The following is a 16085-nucleotide window of genomic DNA, read 5'->3' on the forward strand; positions in this document are numbered from 1 at the left end:
TGACTCATCCTTTTATTTTAAGGTTGCCAGTTCCATGAATCTCCAGCATCACAAACAGCCCCATTGTTTTGCTCAGAAGGCAGGCCTTTCCCAAGGAATCCTTGTGAGAAAAAAAAGGGGCCTCCCCGGACCCCAATGCCCACTGCTAAGTGTACAGCCCAGGGAGGCTGCTGTGAGGGAAATTTAAAACCTACCTGTTGTCAGTCACCAAATAGCCCGTCTCATCATTAGTGTCATCCATTGTGTAGGAAAAGAGCTGCAGTGGGAGCTCTAGGGTTTACTGCTGAGGAGTAATGAGGTTACCAAGCAAAATCAGGGAACCCTCATTAAAAAGGGACTTTGAGTTGATCGGAAAAAATAGCATTCTTTTCATACAGTTCAGATGCATCAACTTAAGGAACTATAAACTATTGTTGAGTGGCTTCAGAAGACAGCTCTTTTGCATTTACTATGTCCTCTTGTATGACAATTTTATTGGTAAGAATCTTCATCAGTCCAAGAGCATGGGACAAATTGTTCACATATTCACTATGAAGACATGAATAAAACAAGGAACCATGTCCACTTCCACATAGCCCTAGAGAAAGGCTGACATGCTCTGCTGGCATCAAACTCCAAACTGACTGTTGCCGTCTTCATGTTTTACTGAGCAGAGTGAGGAACACAGTGGGCTCTGTACACTCAACAGATGATGTTTTAAGTGGGATCTGCAAAGTCCAATGGCTAATAAGACTCTACTTACATTCATGTTGGTGCTGGGAAGAGGCTGTCAGGAATGTTTCACAGACCCAGGAAAAGACGAGACTTCTGTCATTCCACAGTAGCTTATCACTATCTGAAAAATGCCCCTCTCCCCACCCCCCCACCCCAACTTAGCATGAGGCTAATCAAGACTTCACCAGCTCACGCTCTGTAATAAGACAGTGTGTGGAAGAGCAAGCAAAGAAAAGTTTAAAAAAAAAAAACAGAATTCTCAAACGTATGCTACTTTTTTTCCAACATTTATTCAATGGAATTGACTTGATTGGAACTGGCAAAGGTGTTTCATAACTAGGGATGGATCCATGAGTAGCTGTTCCTAGAATTAGTGCTTTAGGAAAACACAGGCGTGAATACAATACGATAGTAACAGGGGCAGGCACCGCTGCAGCATACGGTTTAAGCACCTTAAAAGACACCAATTCCTTTTAAGGACACTTCTTCACAGACATGTAAAATGGAACATGGAAACCTCGAAAGTTAAACAATACAAGATTCTGAAAGTGAATGTCAGCTTAATGGTTAAAACTTGAACAATGGTGAGACACGCAGCAAGCCCTAAAATCGACCATCTCCAGGTGTTTTGATCTTGACAAAGTATTGAGCCAAGATAATGTATATTATGGTTTCCCTTTTTCCAAAAACCCCAGGTTTCAGTCTCTCTGGACAATACTGGTAGGTAATGTTTATACTGACAGTTCTCTTAAAAAAAAAAATCAGTGTTGGTTCTTGCCATCACCGAAGAACAGCTATAGTATAAATGTCTCAATGCTTTAATCTAGTTCTTGAGTGAGTGCAGTTTAGATCTAGAAAGCCGTAAAAACTCAGACGTTCTGTCCGTTAATGAAAAATACAGCTGCGTGTGCACACTGAACACCACTCCCCTTACTCTGCAGAGCTGGGGAAGAGCTCAGAATTGTTAGTATTTAACAAAAAAACTAGAATCCAAAATAGTGCCATGGTTCTCTCAGTTCAAGATACAAAGAATTAGAGCAGGCATGATCTAGTAATACTGAATCACAAACCCAAGTTCAAGTGTCCTGAGTTTTCAATAGCAGGAAGGTAAAAGTAGCCAGCTTTCAGAATAATGCTATAGGAATTGTAGCTTGTTGCCCACGAAGGATAAAGCTGTTCCTGAAGTGATGCTGCCCTATGTAGGACACAGAACTAGAGGAGGAAGAAGAAAAAAAAACTTGAATAGAAATGCATATTTTGTACACATAAGATGTATATATATAGTTATATACATTTATATGTATATGCATTTTATATACATTCTATATGTATATAAAAAACACCATTAAACAAAATTAAACATTGATACGTATCTATACTAGCATTTTTTTTTAAAGGTATCAAAGGTTATACCCAACAACAAAAAGTTTTCTCAAGACACACAGATTAGATTTGTCCAGAAATGAGATGCCAAGAGGTCATGTCTCTCAGGGTGCCACTTAGAGATAACAAGCCTGTAACAGCCTTGTGGAGGCTTGTAACACAGCAGACAGCTCACTGGCGAAGCCAGAGAAGGAAGCAAGTTTCTGCACAGCGCGCCTCCTATCCTGGGTCAGCACAGTGGCAGCCAGAGCTACACTAGCCTTTGCTACAGCTGTTGAGGGCTGGGATAGAGCAGGCTGCAGTGGCGTGATTAAGCAGTGGTGAGAAAGAGAAGCTTAATAGTCCATACAGCACCCACCCCATCTTAGGTCAAATGAGGCCACTTTTCTACCTTCTTTCACTTGTCACCTTCGGATTGAAATTAAGGTGGTATATGTAGGCAGCCAGGCTTCCCAGGTGGCTATGGGTAAAGAACCCACCTGCCAATGCAGGGGATATAAGAGACGTGGGTTTGATCCCCGGGTCAGGAAGATCCCCTGGAGGAGGGCATGGCAACCCACTCCAGTATTCTTGCCTGGAGAATCCCCATGGACAGAGGCGCCCGGTGGGCTACAGTCCATGGGGTCACAAAGAGTCTGACACGACAAAGCGACTAACACACACATGCAACCCATAGTCACCAGCGTTAAAAACAAGGAGAAAGTCGCACCAAGAAAGGGGATGAAGAGTTTTCCCTTAAACATACATGGCCAAGCGACTCACACACAAACACATACACACGCAACCCATAGTCACCGGTGTTAAAAACAAGGAGAAAGTCCCACCCAGAAGAGGGATGAAGAGTTCTCCCCTGAACAATACCCCCTTCCCTGGTAAAGTGTTCTACTGATCCCCAAGGAAGAGAAATCACTAGCTGTGGATTTCCAGAAGGGGTGGAAAAGAGCATTTTGAATCGCCTTCTATCCTCACCTTCCCAAGCACGTGAACATTTCTGAGTGTGTTACCCTCCTCTCTTCATTTTCTTGGGCTATCGAGTCACTCCTTAGCCTGAACCCCAGCTTCTTCTCCACCCAGTCCTTACAATACAAAGCCAAGACCACAACACATGCACACAAGCAGCTTGTCAGCAGCTGGTACACTTTACCTAGAGGTGGGCTGGCAGGTGGGGGGGCACCTGGGTCACCGGGACAGGGGGCAGTGGGGCAGAGGGGAAGCTTGAGGGAGGGCAGGGTCACAGGTACAGTCCTGGGTTTTCAGGGAAAAAAGCAAAAATCACTTCCCCGCCCCCCCGCCCAAGAGCACTCTGCTCTCTGGGTCATACAATTCTCCCATGAAGTCTGATGATAAAATAGAGAGTGTTTGGGAAGCTGGCTCTATCCCTGGCTCTCATGGCAGTACCCTAGCAACCCACTCCAGTTGAAACTTAAGACATGTTCTTTATGTGCATCTCATTCCTGAGTCACGTCTATAAAGAACAAGCCTCAGAACGATCAGCTTTCATGCCAGTGCTAGCACAACACAAAAGCAGACGGAGCTCAGGCTTTGTTTTCAGAAAATTGAGGATGCAACAGGAAGAGAAAGCCCTCCATCAGAAAACACGGCTTACTTAATAACACGACCATGTCAAGTTCGTCTTTCCTACCCCCGTTAACCCGTGATACCTATGTACTATTCACTTTGTGCTAGCTCCTCCTATATCAAGCTGTGATTGAGGAACAGTCCCATCTGAGTTACTGAACATCTCACAGATCTCAAAACTTCTGTTCAGTTAGCATCTCCTGATGGAGAAGAGCGAGAACCCAGAGAAGAAAAGTGTGACCAGAGGAGAGGACTGCTCTCCAGCTTGGACCAAGTACTATAGGGTGCATCCTATGCTGCCCTGAAAACCTGTTACCTGAAAAACTGGTGCTTTCAAAGAAATAATTTCATTCAAAAGTATTAGCTTTGCCTAGAATTAAGTAAGATCTTCAGTCCCTCTATTATCCAAATTTTGTTCTTTCCTCAGCAAAGTAGGTAATGTCATTGAAGTCTCACACAATCTTCTTTGCCTCATCACTGTTCCCATCCTATGTGGTCCTGATCTTTCCTAAGATCTACGGCTCATTCTTCCCTGCCCTCAGTTTGTGCACATTCATTCTTTTTCTCTTTCTCCCTGCTTCCCTTGTCCCTTATCCTATCCTGTCCAGTCCCTTTGAGATGGTTAACTGGCTTTCATCTGTCCTTCTCCTTCTATTGTCCCCAAGACAGCAGAGGCACCTTTCTCAAATCCTCCCAGTGTCAACACCCAAGACTCACATAATTATGGCAATATCTCCATAATATTTCCTCCACTGCCTTCCTCGATGTTTATAATTTAGCTGTGAAAATTATTTCCAGCCCAGGACCTCAAATAAAAACTAAATTTTATATAACCATGCTTTTTTATGTTGGGAGCATAAGTAAGTTACATATCTATCCTCATGCTGTAAAAGACAATAAAGAAAAGTTGCACATTTAGAAGTTACTTTTCAATCTATTAGCAAGATGATACATTTATTGACTAATCAAAACTTCCCAACTACTGCACATATACTATTCTAAAACTCACCTTTTTACCCCAATATGAAAAAGCTTAAAAAAAAAAAAGAAAAAAACTCACCTTTCAGTATATAGTCTGTTAACAAGCTTGGAACTTTTTCACTATCCTCTTTCATGGCACGGAGAACTGTAAAATAAAAGGAGAAAGAAAACAATGATTTCAAATTCAGACAATCTCTATCATTCTAGCCTTAGTCTTAATTACACGGTATAACCAATTCATGCAAATTGATTATCTTCTGGGTGAAAAACTAAAACTGCAAAGGGACAAGAATTTATTATAGCTGAATAAGTCCTCATTCAGGTAAGAATATTACAGCTACCTGAGAGCTATTTCCTTGATTTAAAATTTCTAAACAGTGAGGCAGGAAAGGGTTTATTACACAGAGGCTCAGTTTTGTCTTCATAAATACTGGCAAGCAAGTTACCAAAATGTGCACTTCTATGAGCTCTGGGAAGGAGAACCTCGGTGCTGAGGTCTCATGAGCTGGAGAAACTCTTAGAAAAATGAAGAGTTAGAGGCACTCTCCAAGGAGCATTATCTGTCAGCCTTCTCAGAAACTTTTAAAGAAAAGAATAAAATGAAGAACAGACTTCCATCAAGCCAGCACCCTGCCAGGCTGCCTGCTCCTTAAAATGCCAGAGGGACCTGGGTGAGTCAGCCTTATTCTAAAGAGAATCCTTGACAATTTGATCTCTAAGCAAAGACATAATAGAAGACACAGATACTATTATAGTGGTTAAAAAGCATCTAGACCACCTGGGTTCGGATAAACCCAAGAAGAATACTGTCCTTTCACAGTGACTGCCAACTCAAACTCTCTCCAGAGCATCCTCCCTGTTCTCCCCCAGACGTATGACAAGGCAGCCCAGTGCAGCTGCCAGGTCAGCCTTCCTGGGTTTAAAGCCTGGCTCAGCCACTTCCTAGCAGTGGGACTGTGAGCTAGTGACTTAACCACCCAGCTCCTCATCTGTGAAGGGACAATAATAATTAGACTTGTCTGCCAGGGTTATTGTGAGTATGAAGTTACCAATTTAGACATGAAGGGCTTCAAGTAGTGTCTGGCACATAATACACACTATGTAAGCATGACCGTCATTACCATCATAACTAACAATGTTCTAATTCTTATTATAGCTATTATTTCACCTCCAATAGCTCTTATGAGGAAGGCTACATATCTAAACGCTGACTGTCTCCACAGGGCTTCCCCTGCAGTATATCTACAGGTAGGAATGGCAGAGGCTCAGATTCTCCCCAAAATTTTCAAAAGACAAACTCTTTTAAACGTTCATAGTAAAGATCATCCTTCCATCTACTATACTGATATAGTATACAGTATATTAACTTGGATACTCATTCACACACTGTACATACTCTCGCTCACCCCAAATGCCAAGTTGTGTCAGTCTACAAAGACATCGTCTAAGACTCCCTGCCTAGGGCATTTTGATGTGGGAATTATGTAGACTTTGGTTTGGCCAAGTATGTGCTTGTCCTTGATCTGAGAAGTTGAGATTCCTCAGCAGTTCCTGGCAGTATTTCTGTTCCCTTCTTAGAGAAATACTTATGTTCAGTATTTCTGTTTTCAATCATATTTTAGATTTGTTTTCAGTTCTACATAAAATCACACACCAAAAGCCAGCATTATTAAAAAGCACAATAGACTGGGAATTACAAGAGGTGGCTCTGTAATTAGCCACTCTCCTAGTGGAAGCACAGAGTCTTAACCACTGGACCACCAGGGAGTCCCTGCTACGTGGCCTTGGACACTTGTAACTTCTTCCTGAAACATAGAGGACTGGGCACCCACTTAATCCGTGAATTCTTTTAGACAGACTGGCATCACATAAGCTTGAAATGTTCTGAAGTTTTGTTCAAAGGAAAGAATATGCCAATCCTAAAATTCCAATAAAAAATTCATTAATTCTATTAAAAAAAAAAAAAAAAGCTTCCAGTTGGCAGGCAGGCTGCTTGCAAATAACACACTTCTTTCCTCAAGGTCCCTCTACCTATGCCTCCATAGCCCCAAGTTCCAAATCCAGATCACCATTAATACCCACTCCTGTGCTGTTCTCTCGTATGGCTCCCTCTTTAATTTACAGTCACCACAAACATTTATGATTAGAAAAACCTAACAGGTGAGCAAATTCAATCCTTTCAAGAAAAACAAGGCCAAGTGATTGACTTGTACCAAACTATTCCTTCTCCAGGGGATCTTCCCGACCCAGGGATCAAACCCAGGTCTCCCGCATTGTAGACAGACACTTTACCGCCTAAGCCACCAGGGAAGTCCATTAATCTATTTACTATGAGGTAAATAGAGCAAATATGTTAATCCTAATTTTTCACCGTGACCAACCGAAATGCCTGTAAATAACAGGGACAGAACCAGAATTTAGGGCTCATTTATAGCTATTATAGATACACATTATATTGAATGTCTCTTAAGTCTAACAAATTATTTTTAAAAATGCAAGCCCATTGAAGGTGGAGTATTTTTGTCTGCTTTGTTCACTGTAGTATCTCAAGTGCCCAGAACAGCATGGCCCAGGGTAGGCCTTCAGTAAATGCTTGCTTAGTGAATAAGTACTTAAAATATTATTATCAATTTATTTTCTACCTGTAACTACCTACCTTTGTCTCTGCATTCCTAAGAAAGGAGTGTTTCAGGCTGCACTTCTAAGTCTTTCCTACTGAGATACTGTCAGTCATATTAATATAAGATCCATGAAGCACTTATTTTACTGAATATTCTTAAATATACCAGAGGTGATGGAAAATTAAGTTACATTTTTTTCCCCAAAAAGTTCAGCTTGTAAATGTTTCAAAATTCTTCACAGAGCTAGAACAAATAATTTCACAATTTGTATGGAAATACAAAAAACCTCGAATAGCCAAAGCAATCTTGAGAAAGAAAAATGGAACTGGAGGAATCAACCTGCCTGACTTCAGGCTCTACTACAAAGCCACAGTCATCAAGACAGTATGGTACTGGCACAAAGACAGAAATATAGAGACAGAATATATAAAGAAATATAAAGACAAAATAGAAAGCCCAGAGATAAATCCACGCACCTATGGACACCTTATCTTTGACAAAGGAGGCAAGAATATACAATGGATTAAAGACAATCTCTTTAACAAGTGGTGCTGGGAAATCTGGTCAACCACTTGTAAAAGAATGAAACTAGAACACTTTCTAACACCATACACAAAAATAAACTCAAAATGGATTAAAGATCTCAACGTAAGACCAGAAACTATAAAACTCCTAGAGGAGAACATAGGCAAAACACTCTCCGACATACATCACAGCAGGATCCTCTATGACCCACCTCCCAGAATACTGGAAATCAAAGCAAAAATAAACAAATGGGACCTAATTAACCTTAAAAGCTTCTGCACATCAAAGGAAACTATAAGCAAGGTGAAAAGACAGCCTTCAGAATGGGAGAAAATAATAGCAAATGAAGCAACTAACAAAGAGTTAATCTCAAAAATATATAAGCAACTCCTACAGCTCAATTCCAGAAAAATAAATGACCCAATCAAAAAATGGGCCAAAGAACTAAATAGACATTTCTCCAAAGAAGACATACAGATGGCTAACAAACACATGAAAAGATGCTCAACATCACTCATTATCAGAGAAATGCAAATCAAAACCACTATGAGGTACCATTTCACGCCAGTCAGAATGGCTGCGATCCAAATGTCTACAAGCAATAAATGCTGGAGAGGGTGTGGAGAAAAGGGAACCCTCTTACACTGTTGGTGGGAATGCAAACTAGTACAGCCACTATGGAGAACAGTGTGGAGATTCCTTAAAAAACTGGAAATAGAGCTGCCTTATGATCCAGCAATCCCACTGCTGGGCATACACACTGAGGAAACCAGAAGGGAAAGAGACACGTGTACCCCAATGTTCATCGCAGCACTGTTTATAATAGCCAGGACATGGAAGCAACCTAGATGTCCATCAGCAGATGAATGGATAAGAAAGCGGTGGTACATATACACAATGGAGTATTACTCAGCCATTAAAAAGAATACATTTGAATCAGTTCTAATGAGGTGGATGAAACTGGAGCCTATTATACAGAGTGAAGTAAGCCAGAAAGAAAAATACCAATACAGTATACTAACGCATATATATGGAATTTAGAAAGATGGTAACAATAACCCTGTATATGAGACAGCAAAAGAGACACTGATATATAGAACAGTCTTTTGGACTCTGTGGGAGAGGGAGAGGGTGGGATGATTTGGGAGAATGGCATTGAAACATGTATAATGTCATATATGAAACAAGTCACCAGTCCAAGTTCGATGCATGATACTGGATGTTTGGGGCTGGCGCACTGGGACGACCCAGAGGGATGGTATGGGGAGGGAGGAGGGAGGAGGGCTCAGGATGGGGAACACATGTGTACCTGTGGCGGATTCATTTTGATATATGGCAAAACCAATACAATATTATAAAGTTAAAAAATAAAATAAGAAAAACAGGAAAAATACAAATCAGCTCTAGAGTGAGAGTTGGATTTGATGTCACAGCCATTTACGTTTTCCTTCTCGAAAGAATAATGATGAGATCCATCATATGCTACCCTAAACTGACAAAATAAAACAGCAGCAACAATTAAAATAAGTGTTCAGAATCAGCAAAAGTAAATAAGGTAACAGTTTAATTTCATCTTTGCTTACTTTTTGTTAATATCTGAAGATCTTCAACAGATGGCGGTCCATTTTTTTTCTCATAAGGAATGACTGTTGTCAAGTACTGCCAAGTTAAAAAAAAAAAAGTCACTTGAATCTGCATTCCCTTCTCTGTAAAAATGTGATATAGTTACTAGAAGGTTTGTTTTATAACATGAAACATGAGCCACTTTAACAATGAACACAGGTATCTTACTATCTCAGCCAGAGCTCATTTTTTTTGCCCACCTCTATTTCATACAAGCCCATTGTTTATATAAATATCTACTTTCTCTCCTTTCAGTTACTGAAAATTTCACAGAAGGAGGCGTGGGAGGGTGATCTGCCCAATTTGTTCATTGTTAAAGTGAAGTCTTATCTAACATTCTCCTTGCATATTTCAACACAGTTTTGAAATGGTAATTTAAACACAACTACATAACCATTCTGCATAACAAAATAGTTCCCAGCAGTTAAATGATTCTGTTTCAGACCATTTTTTCCTGGTTGAACAATACAGTCACATGGGTAACTTGACAATTTTAAAAACGCATACCAGCTTTCTCCAAAAGCTAAAAAAGAAAAAACTCAAGTAACTTTAGAGATGTATTACTGTTATTTTAAATTATTGTGTAAGTAGTTATAAATGCATAAAGGTATTAAAGGAAAAGAGAAAAGTGAAAAAGGAGAAATGGGCCTAATGAATAATGAAAATTCATGTCTGATATCGAGACAAACTCTCTGCTTCTCTACTATAAGGCTCACAAGTATCACTAATGTTCTGTAGCTATGTCCCATGAAAGCATAATCTAAAAATTATTGTCCAGATTCTCTTCTGACCACTCCACCAAAAAAAATGTATAGCTCAATGTATTTTGCATGTGTTTATCTAGAGATCTACTAGTTTGTTTTTTTTAACTTGGAATCTCCAGGTGCACCCAATATTTAGCCCCAGTCCTGACTCTTGGCTATATTCCTAATCCGCTTTGAGCAATTTTATCCCATGCATAATCAAAAAACAAAATAGAACTGCTTAACAATAACGGCTTACAATGAATTAGTCAATATTTAAGAAACTTAATTTCCACCATCTTTTTGGTGTAGGCCTCTGCAAGGTGATGCCCAGTTGTATAACCGAAAACGTTTCTTTGTAAAGAATACACAGGGAGCCAGAAACATGTCCTTCTGGGACATCACTAATAGCATGCAAGTCCACTTGAAGGAGGACCAGGAAGCCATATGTGGCATGCCTGCTGTCTGACCACACTTTCAGGCCTTCCTGCCCCACTCCCACATGCTGGGTCAGTTTGGAAGGTATTCTGCTATTTTGTGAGTTTGAGAGGTGAGAGGCATTAGAATTAAAAAAAAAAATCAACCATCCCTTAATGGAGCCCACTTCTGAATTGCAATTGCCAGTGTGAAGAATTATTTAAAGTTGGTTATTTCTCTTCTTGAGCAAAACAACTATCTGCGGTAAAAGCCTAGGCTCAAATGCCTTACTCTGATAAACGGCCTACGAGCTATATATACTCGGCAGACTTTCCCAATCTTCACTTATGAAGTAAAGAAGAGTTTTCTTTTTAATGTGAAGGTTTCAATTGTGAAAGGTAATACTAAGCACACTCAATATAGATGTGTTTCCTACGCTCGTGACATTCCTTAAGTCATTATATTAAAAAAAAAAGCTAATATAACTAACACTATAAATAACATTACACATTTTACTATGTATTTATATCCATGTGTGATTTTATACTAATAATCTCTCATGCCTCATTCAGGGGACAATGGAGTTGACTGGCCACATGATACATCTTAAAAACAAATGAATTTCATTTAAAAGTAGGTAAATTCTAGACAGTTTGACCTAGAACTATAGTCTCAATGATACCAACATCTGGCTTTCCTTCCCCCGATGAGATCTTGTTTCTTAAACGTTCAGAATTACAGTAGCATATTCTAGTTTAGTTATTTTCACAACTATATATTCTACGCATGCAATTCATTAAATCAATACATTCATATCTACTTGTTTAAAAGTAAGAGTGAAAAATAGAGCTCTAAAACATGTATTAAGAATGCATTTATTGTCCAATTTGAAAAACGCTTTTTCCTAAAGGGAAATACTATGCTTTATCAAGGCTGTAAATGTAATGAACTTTCATTTCTCTCTTTTAAGCAATAGTCTTAGTAAATTAGTAAGACTGCCAGCTTTCAGGACCTTAACTTACACAGCGAATGAAAAAGCAGAGAATGAGGAAAATAAGGATAACTGAGCACCTGTTTCTCTCCACCTGAATTTCCAAAGGTGTGGCGGAGGCCATTCTGAATGACATTTGAGATCCCTTCCATGCTGAAGCGCTAAAGGCAGCGATAAACGGCCCGGAAGAAAAGGACAGGGAAAGAAGTTCAGAGACTATTAGTAAGAACGTACCACGATGACTTAAGTGCCCGAGAGGCAAGCAGTTAGAAAACGCCACCAACTCATTTAGAAAACGCCACCAACTCATTCAGATAAAGCAGACAAAACCATGCTGTTTTAAAATGCTTTTGCTTTCATTTCTTTGCAAGTCAAATGCAAAAGCAACTATGTTTATGCTACTATATGTGTGAAGATATGTCCTAAAGTAGCTGATCAATAAATTTGCTCCAATACAAACTCTGTAAGTTGTACAGGTATTTGTTTTATGCAAAATTTGCCACATGACTTTAAAGATACCTTTTGATATTGTTTACCTATATTTTTTCAAAAGTCTGAAAACTTAACACTAACAGTATGCATATTTTCAGTCTAAGTTTGCATATTTCTACTATAGGCCTGGAGAAGAGTAACATAACATTTGGCAAATGGAAACGCTGTTACTCAGAGCATTGGTTATGGCTTCCCACTCACTCTGCAAGCCACCTGCCACTGCCTTGGTGCAGAAAATGCGAACTGGAGGAACGCATATGCTCTCTCTTCCTGGAGAGCAGAGTGGATCCCACATGCCAGCACAGCCCCCTAAGATTTCCACCAACTTTTCCATTCTGTTTCTAGAAAACAATTCTCGCTTCTTTCTCCCAGCAACCTCCAAGACTTCCTAGAACTTGCTGTGCGGAAAAGGGAATACTGTTTCCCTACACTACTCATCTTGATGTGTAACCCAGTCTACAAACTCGTCAGACGGTGGAAAGAGTCCGGGGCACCTCTGTGGCTGCTGAGTTCAAGGACTGTGATGGATCCTCTTACAGCATGACTAATCAAGGGGAAAGGCATTCTGAAGCGGAAGCTCAGTCCTGATTCACCGGATGCTTCCTTCCCCTGGAATTTTATGGGGGTGAGTTGTGTCAGTAAATACATCTGAGGTGTCAACATAAAGAATATTTTACTAGGCCCTAAGGAGCAGAAAAAAAGGGAACCAAGGCAATGGTCTCTACCCTCAAGAAACGCAAAGTGTAGCTCAGTGATTCCTAAGGCATTGTCCAGGGCCAAACCCACCTCTATCCCAGGAAGCCTGAAACCCTTTCAGGGGTCAAAGAGCTCAAAATTATTTTCTTAGAAATACTAAGATATAATTCTTACTCTCACTCTCTCATGATTTAAAGTACAATATTTAAAATGACAGACTGGATGCAGAAGCAGATTTGAGAATCTAGCTGTCTTCGATTAAGTCAGGTATTGAGGCTGGAAAAAATGCATAGCAATGCCATTTTTCTTAATCTTTTTACATAGTTATTTCTCATAAAAATAAGCTATTTACATAAGCATGAGTAATTTTCTTATTTATATTTTCCCCATTTTCCTGTTGGTTTTTTACATGGATTTTTAAAAGTCAGCTATGTATATACACATATCCCCTCCTAATGGACCTCCCTCCACTCCCCAATTCCCACCCCATCCCTGTAGGTCATCACAAAGCACCCAGTTGAGCTCCCCTTATTGGTATTTTTAAATGAGTTAATATGTTAAATTTTTCAGTTTTAACTCCTAATATAGTAAAAAAAAAAAAAAAGCAATATAATCTTTATAAACAAAAGGTCTTTGTAGTCTTCAGTGAATTTTAAGTGTATAAAGAAGTCCACACAACAAAAAGCTGAGAGATACCAAAAGGTTTCATCTTTGAAGAAGCTCAATGCCTTTGTATCAATCACATACTCGATGGTGTTTCTGAAAATCCAAGTACCTCATGTGAGTTCGTCCAACTACATCTCTCCTCTAACCCTGTCCTTCCAGGATCTCTACATTTCACTTTGTCTCAGTAAGAATCAAATGTCTGGTTAAGACACCCCCACTAAACATGCTGTTAACTTTGCTGGCAGCATTAACTCTTCCTTTTGATGAATTAGGTTAGTATTAAAGTGAAAGGCGCTCGTGTCTGACTCTTTGCAACCCCATGGATTATACAGTCCATGGAATTCTCCATGCCAGAATACTGGAGGGGGTAGCCGTTCCCTTCTTCAGGGAATCTTCCCAACCCAGGGATCAAACCCAGGTCTCCCCCATTGCAGGCAGATTCTTTACCAGCTGTGCCACATAGGAAGCCCAAGAATACTGGAGTGGGTAGCCTATCCCTTATCCAGCGGATCTTCCTGACCCAGGAATTGAACAGGGGTCTCTCGCATTGCAGGCAGATTCTTTACCAACTAAGCTATCAGGGAAGGTTAGTATTAACACCTCCAGATAATCATGTCTGTAGATTTCTCACACTATCATATAATTTGTTCACATTTCTTTAAACAGATTATCAAAAGGATGGACTTCTTAGGACCCAGCATCTATGATAAAACTCTTTTCAAATAAATTATGTCTATCAAATGTAGACATATGTTCAAATGTTCCTTTCAAAAGCAACAAAGAGAAAAAATACTTAATTTTCTATATTAGTTCGCTCTACTACCTATAGGCATGTTAAAGTCAGAGAGAAATTCAGAATACCTCAAGCAAAACATTTTAGAATCAATGTATCGGAAAACTAAGGTATACTTCACATTTAAACAGAGCATTCTAAAAACACTATCTTGGGACTTCCCTGGTGGTCCAGTGGTTAAGAATACACCTGCCAAGGCAGGCAACATGAGTTCGATCTCTAGCCCTGGAACTAAGATTTCACAAACCACAGGACAACTAAGCCTGCAGGCCCAGAGCCCATGCTCCGCAAGAGAAGCCATCAGAGTGAGAAGACTGCTCTCCACAACTAGAGAAAGCCTGCGTGCAGCAACAAAAACCCAACACAGCCCAAAATAAAGAAAGAAATGAAATTTTAAAATAAAAACACAGTCTTTACTTTTCCAATTGGAAACCTAATTTCCATCCCTTGGTAGGAAGGGAAGGGGGGAGTTAGTTTATGCAAATTTTTAAATTCTTAAACAAAGTTAAATCTATTAAATGTCCAGTTTTGGATATTACTGAGCCATTTCAACTGCCAACAGCCTGCGTTATCTATGAAAGATGGCTTTCCTGCAACCAGGTTGAGTGAAAGTGAATGAAAGTGCAACCACGTGAAGTCAGAGTAACTTAAAAAAATACAAAAATAACAGGTGATCCTGCCCAAAGAAGTTTATAGTAAAGGAACTCCCTGTAGAACCCTTGCCCTCGTGGCTGGTGGCAGCTGAGTCAGTAACTGTGGGCAGTGAGGCCCCAGCAGATCCTGACCAAGCAGGCAACACTGCAGCCAGTAAGGCTCCACTGGGAAAATGACAGAACAAGAAAAATCAGAACATTCGGGGAAGTAAAGAGAAACTGTCTGAAAGATACGCCTCCCCAGCTCCAGCTGCCATCAACCCTCACCTCCCCAGGAACCACTGAGTAACGATGCCTCCCTTGACTGCATGTTCAAACTCCACCTCTCTGCAAGCCCTTTCCCACTGCTGTGCGTGCCTGCTCAGCTGTGTCGGACCCTTTGCGACCCCGTGGACTGCAGCCCACCAGGCTCCTCTGCCCATGGGACTCTCCAGGCAAGAATACTGGAGTGGGTTGCCATTCCCTTCTCCAGGGCATCTTCCTGACCCAGGGACTGAACTGGAGTTTCCAGTGTCTCCTCCATGAGTAGGTGGATTCCCACCATTACCACCTTTAAATTCTCAAACCCTCAACCTCTCTTTCCCTGGGGTTTCCAGAAACAACTCTTCCCAGCATCATTTCTTTGATGCTGAAAGGCTGCGGACACCCTTTAGATCTCTCGGAGACATTCAGTAATTTCTCCTCCTTCTTCCCTGGGTTTCTAGATACCACACTCTCCCAGGGTCCCCCTGCCTCTGGGTTGCTTCTTCTGCGAGAAGCCTCTTTCTCTGCTCACCTCTTATATACTGGTGTCTCCCCAGAACTGTGTCCCTGTCTTTCTTCTCATGCACACTCTGCTTTTCCCACTTCAACTTCTGCCTCTGGAGATCCACCACTCCACTATATCAAGTGCTCAGAACACAGTCTGGCACAAAGGAAGGGCTTGAGAAACACTAGCTGCCTTTATTATAATCTCCTTCCTGGGTTTATGTTTAGTGGCCTATTGGATATCTGTACTTAAACATTCCAAAAAAACGCATCATACCGAAGACCAAATTCATCTTCCTCTCCCCCACCAAAAAATGTTTTTACTAAAAGCCTGTTTCTCCCTCAGCATTCTACACCTCTCTCCTTCATTTACTCATTCTTTCAAAAAATATACGGAGCCACATATTATGCCATGTATTAAGGATTCAACGTGAACACATCAGACAAGGTCCCTCGCACCCT

At 40.5% G+C, this 16085-nt stretch overlaps 1 protein-coding gene across 3 annotated transcripts in view; it reads right to left on the reverse strand.

Annotated features, from left to right (window-relative positions):
• Positions 1-985: 985 nt before the first annotated feature.
• The window catches only part of FEZ2 (fasciculation and elongation protein zeta 2), a 59439-nt gene continuing 44339 nt past the window's right edge, over positions 986-16085 (reverse strand). For 2 of the 3 annotated variants that reach the window (XM_044925821.2, XM_006056850.4), the window contains exons 6-9: positions 11657-11737; positions 9386-9461; positions 4736-4801; positions 986-1926 (exon numbers count right to left, since the gene is read on the reverse strand). In XM_044925821.2, the coding sequence (XP_044781756.2) occupies positions 1910-1926; positions 4736-4801; positions 9386-9461; positions 11657-11737 (240 nt within the window). In that variant the 3' untranslated portion in view covers positions 986-1909. The remainder of the gene's footprint in view (positions 1927-4735; positions 4802-9385; positions 9462-11656; positions 11738-16085) is intronic. The other variant, XM_006056851.4, reaches the window with a different exon arrangement.

This window comes from Bubalus bubalis, chromosome 12 (assembly GCF_019923935.1).
Source record: "Bubalus bubalis isolate 160015118507 breed Murrah chromosome 12, NDDB_SH_1, whole genome shotgun sequence".
NCBI lineage: Eukaryota > Metazoa > Chordata > Mammalia > Artiodactyla > Bovidae > Bubalus > Bubalus bubalis.